This window comes from Scedosporium apiospermum (genome assembly GCF_000732125.1).
Source record: "Scedosporium apiospermum strain IHEM 14462 chromosome Unknown SEQ_SAPIO_0086, whole genome shotgun sequence".
Classification (NCBI taxonomy): domain Eukaryota; kingdom Fungi; phylum Ascomycota; class Sordariomycetes; order Microascales; family Microascaceae; genus Scedosporium; species Scedosporium apiospermum.
Window position 1 is genome coordinate 538,672 of NW_015971787.1, and position 12,026 is coordinate 550,697.

The 12,026-nt window shown below is 51.0% G+C and overlaps 3 protein-coding genes across 3 annotated transcripts; 1 reads left to right on the forward strand and 2 right to left on the reverse strand.

The window, feature by feature from the left end:
* Positions 1–482: 482 nt before the first annotated feature.
* SAPIO_CDS2391 (uncharacterized protein) lies at positions 483–1,125 on the forward strand (the record flags this gene model as incomplete). Its single annotated transcript, XM_016785424.1, has 3 exons — positions 483–545; positions 628–988; positions 1,088–1,125. 3 exons carry the CDS (start codon positions 483–485, stop codon positions 1,123–1,125), a joined length of 462 nt encoding a protein of 153 aa, XP_016644800.1.
* A 6,009-nt stretch (positions 1,126–7,134) lies between these two features.
* On the reverse strand, positions 7,135–9,153 carry SAPIO_CDS2392 (Dimethyl-sulfide monooxygenase; the record flags this gene model as incomplete). Its single annotated transcript, XM_016785425.1, has 8 exons — positions 7,135–7,359; positions 7,428–7,605; positions 7,684–8,240; positions 8,299–8,358; positions 8,420–8,432; positions 8,539–8,743; positions 8,869–9,009; positions 9,087–9,153. 8 exons carry the CDS (start codon positions 9,151–9,153, stop codon positions 7,135–7,137), a joined length of 1,446 nt encoding a protein of 481 aa, XP_016644801.1.
* A 606-nt stretch (positions 9,154–9,759) lies between these two features.
* Positions 9,760–11,653, reverse strand: SAPIO_CDS2393 (uncharacterized protein; the record flags this gene model as incomplete). The annotated part of the gene is made up of 6 exons (XM_016785426.1): positions 9,760–10,066; positions 10,191–10,411; positions 10,482–10,561; positions 10,638–11,149; positions 11,274–11,502; positions 11,584–11,653. The coding sequence occupies 6 exons, from the start codon at positions 11,651–11,653 to the stop codon at positions 9,760–9,762; spliced, it is 1,419 nt and encodes a 472-aa protein (XP_016644802.1).
* Between the last annotated feature and the right edge of the window lie 373 nt (positions 11,654–12,026).

Sequence of the window (12,026 nt, forward strand, 5' to 3'; positions counted from 1 at the left end):
GGGAGCAAAGCAGTTGAAGTCAGACGGGCATGCCTGTGCGGTTCCACGCTGGGATGCTGAGCTAATATTAAGTAGCTATTGCATTTCGTTAAAAACCAAATCCAACGTAAGCCGTAATCCAGCAAGGTTCGTTGTCTAAACGTTACTACCTTTAATGGTACTCCAATAAAGGGAATTGCTGCAGCTGGGGACGAGGAAGTCTAAGGCTCGTGGCCTCGTCTCACTCAACTGTGGTGGAGATAACTGTCTGAGTGCTAAATTACCCAATTGAGAAATAATCCCATTTAGGGAACTTGAATAGAGATGTTCCTGTGAATAGTGAGGAAGTCCAAGGCCGTGGGAAAGTTGGTATAAATAGCGAGGAAGTTCTGGCATTTTCATCCATCCCAACCAAGTCAGAGCACATCTTCTCAGTGTATTCTTCTCTCAAAACAAAGCTTGCTTTCGCGTTTCGATAGACTTGGACACCAACCAGCAGTAAAATGCCGACATTGATTGCATCCATTGTTGCCGCCGCCACCGCGGTCTCTGCTTTATCATATAATGTAAGATAATCTTTTACCGCTTCTCAAGGAACGCCTGAGGCTTACGGGCTTTACCAATTGACTCATCCTCTATCATGTTCAGGGCGCCTCTCCGGTTCGTCAAGTAATTGCGAATCTCAAAGCGGTCAGCCCTGGCGACAGCTTCATCCATCTCGGGTCGGACGGGGTCTTGCGCGTCTTTACGCCTGACTTCCAAGTTTCGGACATGGCCCCTCTCGATCCGATTCAGATTGCCGAACTTATCCAGATTCTCCCGGCTACTGAGGGCACCCCCGATTTTACCGGCGTGGATGGCCGCAACGCTCCCGAGTCGACGCTGAGACAGCCGTCGGACAGGATCGTCGCCGAAGCAGCGGAGATGGTCCAGAAGACCTCCGCGCAGCTGGAATCGCCAAACGTGAACACGCTGCAAGCAAGACAGAGGGGCTGTTGGGATGTACTTTGTCTAACGGGGGATTTTTGCGACTCTATTGGCTGCCAGGTTTGCGTGGGTTGGGTTATCGGAAACTGCGTCTAAGAAGTCTGATCACCACGCAAAACAGACGGCTACTCGGAACGGTTTTCAGAGCAATTTAACTAGGAGAGAGCACGTCTTTAGTCAAATTTACCTCCCTTTGTATATTCCGAACCTCTTCGGCCTCCTTCAGAGCGCCATCGTAAGATACTGCGGCCGGGTCGCCCTATCGGATGACCCTATTCATGGCATATGACGCCGTAACGCACATCCACCGTAGAGACGAAGGCCAAAAGTTACTCCTAGTTGATGTATCGTGACCTCCTACGCCACGTCCTTCGAGGCATTATTTTACCTGGTCAATGATTGCCTCCAGTCTGAGCCTACGAAACGGCGGCGACGACTGCGGGTCGTGTCGAAATGCGAAGGGGGCGCGTACATTCGTCTACTCAAGCAGAAAGAGACTTGGTGTTTCGGCTCTGCTAACGGGCAGGGGTTCCTGAACTAGCACTAATATTAAGTGTACAGCTAATACTAGGTCTACTAGAGGTGATGCCTTTATGCAGTTGAGATACTGCGAGCATATATGGCTAATTATCAGTGAGGAAATTGTTATGTTGAACAGTGGCTACTAACACTGTCTTGGGTCCTACAGTGTGCCCGTTCAACTAGCTGGCTCATTCACCTCGACAAAACGACGACAGGATAGACAAAGATTCAGCTTAGCGCAAACCGTTCTAGCCCAGCGAACAGGTTACAGGTGTACTCTTGGGACCGGAAGGAACTGGAGCAATCGGCTCGCCCCACCCAGGCGCCATGGTAATTTGCCATCCAAATCGTTGTTCTTGCAGCCAGCCTTCGTAGCTACGTCCGAACAGGAAAAGTTTCCAGATTAGTGAAGAGATGACCGGAGGTCCAGGTATCCCGAGACGACCGATTGGCGGATAATGGGAACTGCGGCTGCATGTGATATATATCCCACATCAGGTGCAGATTCCTGCATGTCATCAGCTGCACCATCTCCCAACGTCAAAACTACCGGAACAGGGCTCGACTTTCTCACTCCGTTCGTTGGGTTCAGGGTGCTACCCAAGAGAAATATATATTATTAGCTACATATATACTAAAATAGTCTCAGCGACTCTCCTGTCCGATGATGGACTTTCATTGGCCAAGTTCCGGGAATATGGGGCATCCTGGACGCGGGCGCCTTCCACATATTGGCAAAGTTCGGACGGACGGGTCTAATTAAGATATTCTAATACAAAGGTTAGCGGGGCCTCAATCCACTAAAGGTACAATGCTAAGGCAGTGCTCTCCAGCGGACGGGCTAATAGAAGAAACATATTCTACGGAAACAAAGCTGGCAGATCGTGGGACTGTTTCCCGGGCGGGTGGGCGCTTAAATGTCTTAGTCGGTCAATCGCCGACGCGACCGAACCAGCGACCTCGGCATTGGCTTGGGAAGCGGGGCATCGTGGATTCAGATTTCCAACTCAGTCCAATTCGCCAATATCATTACTTCCGTACAGAACATACATTGATCACTTTGCAACGTGGGATTCGGTGAGCACGACGGATGGCACCGGCCGGGCAGAGGTTCCCCGACAGAGGATGGGTAGGAAATAGGGGTGCCATAGGCCGGGCGGCAAACACCGAGGAGTTGGATCGACCAAAATATGAATGATGCACTCGCCGGCGTCCAGGGGGCGGACTCGGAAGCATGGAAGTGGCGATGAGCTTTAGGATCAAAACGATGCCAATTCCCTCGCGTCATATCGCGTGGGCAGGTTCGCAAAGCTACCAAACAAGGCGTATTCTCACAGCTGATTGGAAAAGGGTTTGAGCTTGCTAGTTAAAGGTCTGAATGCATTAGCCGCTCCGTAATGATACTGCCCGCCCTCGTCCTGATATAGCACGTGTAGTAGGGGTCCTCGCCCACACGTCGGATCAGACAGGGAAGCCAAGTTCCCGAGTGCGGGGTGCGTGAACAGTTGCCTGAGATGAAGCCATGTGAGATACGGTAACATAGGAGCCTCCGGGTGGGAGGTAATTCAACCAGCTGGCTGTGTGGCGGTTTCTGATGCTGAAAGTGGATCTGGGAAACGCTTACTCGCGTATCGCAGTAAGCCCTGCCTTTCGGGACATAATACTATACCAGATATGGCATGAATACCTTTTCGGGCTTTTCCCATGCACATCATCAGCCCATTCATATTCGCTGGAATACAACGTTGTCAGCAGAACCAACCAGGGTTGCGTTTAATTCATAAACATGTAGGTAAATAGAAGTACCAGGGGCGGTGAGGACTTAGTTAGCCAACATCTATTCGTGACCGGCCTCGGGCTCGAGGTGGTATGGCCCCCAGCTTACGTGAGATGTGCAACGGACGTATCCGAGTGCGCCAATTAATACGGACGAATCACTCCCAAGCGGGTGTCATGCCGAAGAGCAAGCATGTGTTCTTACACCGTCAGTTTGAGATTCCCTGCGCCCCGGATGGCTAGGGTGAATTCATGCGGTCCAGTTGGCTCCGAAGCGAAGGTCAGGAGTAGACTGTGTAATATGTGGCACACTGGCTTCCCGACTAGCACACAAGCTGTGAGTCGCGTGGGGGACAATCAAGGGATGGTGGGTATGATAGGTCCAGAGGAGCAGGAATATTGTGAAGACAGTGGCGGAGCCCAGAGGATCTCGTATTTGGTTGAGATGCTGGGAGAAAGCTGCTTTAACATTCTTGCAAGGCCTCAGATTCTTCTCAGTGAACTGCAGTGAGAGATCACTTCTCCCATACCGCCTCCGATAATAGGCTCGTTATGGGGGCATGCGCAGCACAAACGTTTCTCAACTCGGTTAGGATTTGGCCAAGTGCGAAGTTATTGATATAAGCCGCATATCGACCTGGGACCGCCGAGATTTCGGGCCTATTTGCTTGGCTAATCCTTGGTAGTACAACCAACCGCGGAGACAGCTTATTGTGAATTCCCAAAGAGGAAATATTTCCCAAGAGTCTTTGAGACTCGCGCACGAGTCAAATACTTAACAAGAGATCTCACTTTGCTTAATACTCCATTTTACAAACAGTATTCGAACTTCGAAGTATATAAACAAGTTTATCTCCCGAGTCGGACTACGTTTCCATCCGCAGGATAACGCATAGTCCCACTGTCTCTGCTCCATTGCTTTCCAGTATCAGTAAGTATCATTTTCCGCAAATTGGGACATGCTCTAATCCCGGCTTACCAGATGATGGTTTCATTCTCCAAGATCTCTATTTTGGTGGTCACTGCTGTAGCGCAGCTACACTCCGGGGCTACCGCAGCGCCAGTCAACGAAACCAGCTCCGGATTGTCGGCACGAGCGGATCCTGACAGATGGGAGTGCTACCCTAGTGACTTCTGGTGGGCGACTGAGGCCATGATGAACGACGCTCGGGACAAATTTTGTGCCGATCTTGCAGCGGTTCACCAACCACTTGGGGGTCATTATACCCAGTCCAGGGCCTACTGGTATAACCACAACCAGTACTTTTCTGTCAAGATTTGGCTCGACTTCGTCAACGACAAGGATCTCTATCATTTCATAACTCTACAAACATGCAAGGATAGAATGTCAGAAAACATAAAATGCAATGTGGACGGCAAGAGGTGGGGGGGTTGGCACAGGTTTGAGAATCAGAAAACGCACTACGCCATGGGAGTTACAGGCCCCTGAGTAGTGGCAGGCATCTTCGCTCTGCCTTGATGCTGAATTGGAGTGTGATGCGGCGGAGAGAGAGAGGTGTGCGTGTGTGTGTATTTTGGGGGTTTCGCCTTGGACGACGAGAGCATATCGGGGACTCGGGCCAGTATTTTACTTTTCCTATGGTACTGAATAGGGATTACCAACCTTAAGTTAAAGATGCCTTTGAATCCGTACCGTCTCACGCGAAACACTGAGCTTGTTTTATCGGATCCACCCTAAAGTGGGGAAATTCTTCATGGCTAGATTGGGGACATGTGTACGCTGTAATATTGCCTTGAGATCGCGACTTGACGTCTGCGAGAAGATGTTAAGCCGGGACTCAAGGAGAGCCTATATTGAAACTGTTAAGGCAGGGCTGCTAAAGAGAGCACCCTTCCAAATGGCTCAGACTAGAACGACTTTGGATCTCTTCTACCTGGTTTGAATGATATTCGAGGTTTCATTAACTCAGGGTATACTTACCGAGGGAAATTAGGTTGCGATCGACAGCACAATAGTCGGCGGAATGATTCTTTTCTGGGGGAGGCACCCGATAACGAGCTTACCTCAGTGAGGGGCGTTACATGGCACCGTGGCGGCATACATGTCGATGGGCTCTTGCTTCGTATATACTATACGCTGTGCAATCTTCATCAATTTTCCGTCGAGTTTGTCAGCCCATCTGGCGTAATGACGGCGTGCCTCAACGGCCTGTGGTATACTAAGAGCCAACAATCCCTGATATAACATCCTTCTGCATCAACTGCCGCAAGTGAGGCCAACTCCTTAGCCTGACATCGCGTTCGGTAAGGTCTGCTAGCTTGTTCACTAGGCCTATACGTTTCTCGAGCACAATAATAGGCCATGTGGACTTGAAAGCCGCCTCTGAAGAGGATACTGCCCGGTTCGCATCCACGATTTGGGGAGCGAAAACTCTTTCCCAGGAAATCACCAGTAGCTGGATTTTCTCGGTCGATTGTTTTGTTATTGGTAGCCGTGGAGAATTTATTGTCAATATTAAAAACGCCAGCCGGAAATAGTTGCATATACGGAGTAAGTCAGCTACGAATTCTATCCGACCAGCAGAAACTGCACGCACCACAACTAAGACCCTTGCGGATACCCTTGTCGATGATAATGACCATGACGACATTTATTCCACGAATTGATGAGATTATGAGAGTTTAACTTGAAACAAATACCAGGGCATCAGCCGTGATAAAATGCTCTTTGGGTTGCCGCCGTCCAGTGCTTCGGTTTTGGGTCAAGATGGCCCTCGTTATATCCATCTGGCCCCCTGGAGGAAAGTGCTTCAGCACGATGCGCGAGAAAGGGAACATCATCTCGCCAGGGCTAGATCGGTACTGGCTGGGGCGCGACTCTGCACGCGGCGGCAGATCGAGATACAGTCTGGCATCCGAGGCGGTGCATGATATTAGCGAGGACGATGCATCGGGCCCTCCAGATTGTTCCGGGGAGTAGGGCAAGAAACATGTTCCATCTGGGTGCGAGGAAATGTCGAAATAACTGAGAGTAGCTCTGGCGATGGGGAAGAATAGGAAAAAGGGAAGAAAGAAGTTCAGCACCTAGTCGCGAGCAGGAGGGTTCTTAAAGCGTGGGGTTCGGCACCCCATGTCCCTTCCTCCTGGTACGTGATTCATGATACATGCGACCCTGTCCAAGTCTCCCATTCCGATGGAAGGAGCGCTCCTGTCATCGTTATTTTGAGGAATCTTGCACTAATTTATCCTTTTGCGATGATTCAGTTCTAGATGAGAAGGTATGACGGGCTAATGTCTGCGGCAGGGGCAACCAGCCCTAAGTGAGCCCAGACGAAAAGAAATTGATGTTTGGGGAAGGCGGAAGGAGTACACATTCAGAACGGGTTCTTTCTAGATTGCGCAACACGCTACCAATGCTCCGAACGACCCGGAGAGATGTAGCCGGTTATCGCGAGGTACCGTCGGTAAGCTTGATTGATGCCTCAACCATTCGCGCTCTTCTGGCATAGAGGTCCCCGGGTGTTCGGGGAAGCGTTTCTTTGCTGAATGTGCGTGGCGAGGACCAGAGCGCGTTACGAATAATGCAAACGGCACCATGTCTGTCTCATCAATGTGTGCCGGTGTTGAACGGACAGGAATATGTTCATTCCCCGACTCGACTTGGCTTACGAGTCGTGAAACTTCCCAGCAGGCTCTAACAATCGAACTAGTAAGATCAGAAACCAAAATCCCAGTCGATTTCTATTTCCATTACTTTTATCCGAGTTGATAAAGCGCCCGAATTGTACATAATGTAAACAGAATCTCTCACTCCGGGCCGGTATGCTACTCATTGACAAACTGGCGACTGCCATGGGGTCTCTCCATTCCTCGCTATTATGCTGTCCTATTATTGTTCCTCTTTTAGCTCTACTCCGGGATGACATGTTCGCTAGCCGGCACTCCCGCCTTCCAGTGAAATGCGGCCGCCGCGTGTTCGTCAATGGGGTATTTCTGGCCCGCCCGGCCGTAAAAGTTCTCTCGGTATGTTCCCTGCGGCACCGCGTAATCGTCCCAGAAGAGACCGCGCTTGCGGAGTTCTGGAAGCAGCAGCTCGATGATATCCTTGAAGGATTGGGGGAACAAGACGTATCCCTGTGTTGTTGCTCGACTGTTAGCGTATACCCTCGAAATTTCACCTTCTTACGTTTAGTTGCACTCACAAAGTTGAAACCGTCAACATCGGCCACGTTGATCCAGGTCTCGAGGTCATCGGCGACCTTTTCGGGGGTTCCTACGAGGATAGGTCCATTGCCTCCTAGTCGGATATGTTTGGCAATGGTGTGTTTCGTCCACTTTGAGTCTTGAGGCGAAAACTGGGCGTAGGCTCTGACGGTGGATCTATCGTATGAGCAGATAATTAGCCATTATTCTAACGGGAGACTTAGTTTTGTCTTTCCATGTCGGCTCAGTGCTTACCTCACGGCGTTGCTTTCCACCTCTCGCAACTCCTCGTCATCACCATACTCATTCAGGTCGATGCCCGTCCACCCCGCGAACAGCGCCAACGCACCCTCATCCGACGCATACTTCTCCGCCTCCTTATACTTCTCCAACGCCTCCTCCTGGGTCCTGCCCAAAATAGGCGTCACGAGCGCCAACACCTTGATATTGTTGGGGTCCCTTCCGAACTCTTCCTTCGCCAGCTGCCTGATTTCCGCGATGCTCTTGGCAGGGACGTTGGGCGCGTGGGCGGACACGAAGATTGCCTCGGCATGCTGGGCCGCGAATTGCTTCCCCGCGCGGGATGTTCCCGCCTGCAACACGAGGGGTAGACGCTGGGGGCTCGGCTGGACGATGTGGGGGCCGGGGACGGTGAAGAATTTGCCTTGGTGGTTGATTTCTCGCACGAGTTCCGGTGCGGTGTAGATGCCCTTTTCGCGGTCGAGCTGGACGGCGTCGTCGCGCCACGAGGAGAGGAAGAGCTTGTACATCACTTTGACGTACTCCTCGGCTTGGGCGTAGCGATCATCGTGCTGCATTTTCTCAGTCCCACCGAACTTTTACCTCAACATGGTGCGTAGGAATACTTACGGCAGGCTGTTCGGTCCGTCCCAAGTTGCGGGCAGCCGAATCGAGATATCCTGTCACAATCTACAGCTTACTGTTAGAAACTTGGCGGCGCGCACTATGTCATACCGATTGCTAGACCTACGTTCCAGCCAAGACTGTACATGCGCTGTTAGCTCATTTCTCGGTTATACTTTGGCCGTCGTTACCTAAAAAACGGAGGAGGGGGGGGGATAAGAGGTGGAAGAAATTGGGCATGCGTACCGTCCCTTCGTAAGATGGTCGACAGTAGACAGCCGCCTCGCAAGGTGATAGGGCTGCTCATATGTAGTCGAGACGGTCACTCCAAACCCAATGCTCTTGGTCGCTGCGGCCATGGCAGGAATCACGGAGAGGGGCTCGTTCACAGGCCATTGCGCACCAGTGATAATTGCAGGATCTAAGGACTTCTTGTAGACGTTGTAGCCTCCTGCACATACCAGATGAAAGGTTGATGTTAGAGCTGAGGACGACCATTACAGATATATGCTAATACTAGTTCCAGCTTCCAAGCAGCGGATCTATCAGGTATTCAATCAATTGGAGTTCTCTTACCAAGCACGTCGGCGATGAAGATGCCATGGAATTTTGCCTCCTCGAGAGTCTTAGCTAGCTCAACCCAGTGCTCGACGTCGGTGAATTTCCATGACTGGTCGTCCGGATGCCGCCAAAGTCCCGGGGACTGGTGGCCGCTACCTATTGTCGAGTATCTGTATGTTAGCGGCGTGGAACTCCTGCGATTTGTGAAGAGGGCGGTTCTATTTAAGACGTACACATCTCAACGAATGCATTGACAATGAGGCTCTTCTTGCGGCCACTGTTTTCCGACGTAGGCGACATGGCTGCTGACTTGAACTTGCGGGCTCCTTTCGGTGGTGGCAGGCTTGATTGGGCTTGGAACTCGTCCGGAATGACGACGACAACTCAAGTTGACTCGGACTTGCCAGGGTTTCTCAGGGACATGGGTGCATGCAGGGCACGGGCATATAAAGGGACGGGGTATTTTTTTTGTATTTATTTTTGCAATGATTATTTATTATGACACATTGACACACTCGCGCCGTTGTTCCTGTCCCTGGTTCGTCCGCCTAAACCATCATGGTGCCTGTCACGAACGTATCATTCGTGATGGTGCAATCATGGATCGGGATGAGGAATCGCATGCGGCGTGGGGCTCTCGATGTGGGGAAACTGCCGAGTTCACGTCTGCAGTTCCGCGGCTTGGTCGCCCGGGATATTTCAAGAGGCGTTTTGATTTCTACTCTGGACGCGCACTAGTTGGAAGAAAAGTAAATATACTAATCACTCGATATCTATCTATGAAGCTCTCTCTTCCCTCTATCTTGCTTGAGTCTTAGACCGCACTCAGCCGCAGCCGCAGCCGAGCCATAGATAATAAATAATAGGGAACATCCACTAGTGCCGCAACTGTCCGGCAGGTAGCATTCAAGGCCGCCCCTCCTTGCCAGGAACGTCCCCGTCGGACGAAACGCCCTCCTTTTCATTCAGAGAAACTGGGGCCCCTTCGCTAGTGACAACCTTGGCCCCAAAATGGCGTATTACGAGCCAGGCAGGGAATATGGAGATACCCCATAGTCCGAAATTCAAGTACACTCCTCCGACCTCGGAGAATATCTTGACCGACGAGAGGCCGTAACTAACAGCTTGCCACGCAGACTCAGTACCACGGAGGAGGCCGGCGTATCGAATTACCTCGGATTCGTCTTTGGCAAGGTTGTGAATTACAAAGTACCTAGTATTAACATGTTAGAGACATCAAAAACCGCAGGGTAAGATCGGCGTGAAGAGATGCCGTGGGTTGCATTCATCACTTTTGGCAGCTATCGGGAAGCGTGAGATTCTGGGACAAAACCTACAGGAACAAATAGTTGATCTGGAATCCCAGAGTCAAAAAGATGAACACTGCAAAGGCTGCCCCAAATCCGGGGCTGGTCCAGTCGTAGGTTGGTCTCGTAGTCCGGAACTTGGTGACAAGGACAGTAGCCCAGATCCACCAGCCACCCTGCAATGTCAGGATCGTCCAGAAGGCGCCCCGAGAACGGGTCTTGAGCGAGATTTTTGTTCGGTCTAGCCAGTTCTGTTGAGACATTGGAGTTAGGGTATCTGCACGGCCATGAATCCCACATTCTTTCGGCGCAACCACTTACCCCGAGAAGGTTGCCGGCAATAACGGCGACAATTCCAGAAAGGAACGAACCCAAGGCTCGGGCCCTGACGCTAAACCAAACTGCAGTAGTTATTAGAATCCGGAATCTAGGCGAGAGGGTCAAAAGGTGGATGGTCTTTTCTTCTTGCAAACTCACGAGACAAATATGTAAAGAACACTGCTTCAGCGAACACTGCTTGGCCGATAAGCAAGACAATAAGAAGAAATTCCTTCTTGAAGAAAAGCTTCGTCATTTCCTTCAGCTCGAGCCAAGGATTCTGTACAATCGAGAGGTTGACCTTCTTCCCATCCTTCCGCTCAACCTGTCCTGGAGGTGTGAGAAGAAGACCGACAAGGGGCCCAGCAGCCTGGATGGCGATGAAGATCAGGAACACCGTGTATGACACCTTTCCTGCCTCGTCGCGGTCAATGTTGAGCCCCAGATTGATTGCGCCCCCGATGATTTGGCCGCTCAGTCGGTAGGTGAGCCAGTATCCGAGGGCCTTCCCCCGATTCCAGGGTTCGGGATATGCAATGGCGATCGCCGCTTCGGCCATCCAAAACACTCCTGCTGATATACCGCAGAGAGCGGCACCAAACAGAGTCAGCCATTCGGTTCCGAACCGGTTGTTAGTATAGAGCCCAGCAGCAAACGGAGCGTAGCCAATCCTGCAAAGAGAAAGCGTTAATACGCATACTCCAGATACTATCCAAGTGGGAAATGGGAGGTGAAGAAGAAGAAAACATAATCGAAAGAAACAAAAGAAAAGAAAAGAAAAGAAATAAAACGTACGTTCCGAAAATGAGAGCTCCCTTGATACCGATATAGTGGACAAGGACACCAGAAAAATAACACGACACAACCATGAGACAAAACGTCAAGGCATTGGCGGTGTTGACGAGGTACGGCTTAGCCGCGCCTCCAGCACCGAGAGAGTTCATGGCGCCCCAAATACCCGGAGCCGCGAGGTTGCAAAGACCCAAGACGGTCATGTTGTAAAACGTCGACTTGTTCCATCGCACTGCAGTTGGTCCCGCGCGTTTAGCTTTTTGTCGATCATGACGCATCTCTTTTGGTTACCAGAGAACGACGTGCGACTGACCTGGATATTGTTGATCCTTAGGCGGAGCTTCTTCGCTCTCCCCATGGGGACGGCTTGTATTTGCCGGCATTTTGTGATTCTGGCTGTTTACTTCCTTGATCACCTTTGTGTTGTTCTTGGTAATATTAAGTAGGTCGATTCGTCATGTCAGAGAGGCGGGAGGGCTGTAGGCGTCAGGGAGATCCACGAGGGTATAAATACGAGCATAGCGCTACAAAGTAAAGGCATCTATAAATACATGGGCATCCATCGACTGTTCGTCCGCCGACTACTACCTTCGCATCTGCACCCCGCTGCCCTTGTTTACAATTAACGAGTCCCTCATACCATTTCTGACCATCCCCGCGGTACAGCGACGAAAGATGACATCAAACATCCTCCCAACCAATTGGAGAGTGTCCGACCGTTGTCTGCGACGACTCTGACGAGCACGCCATAATGCT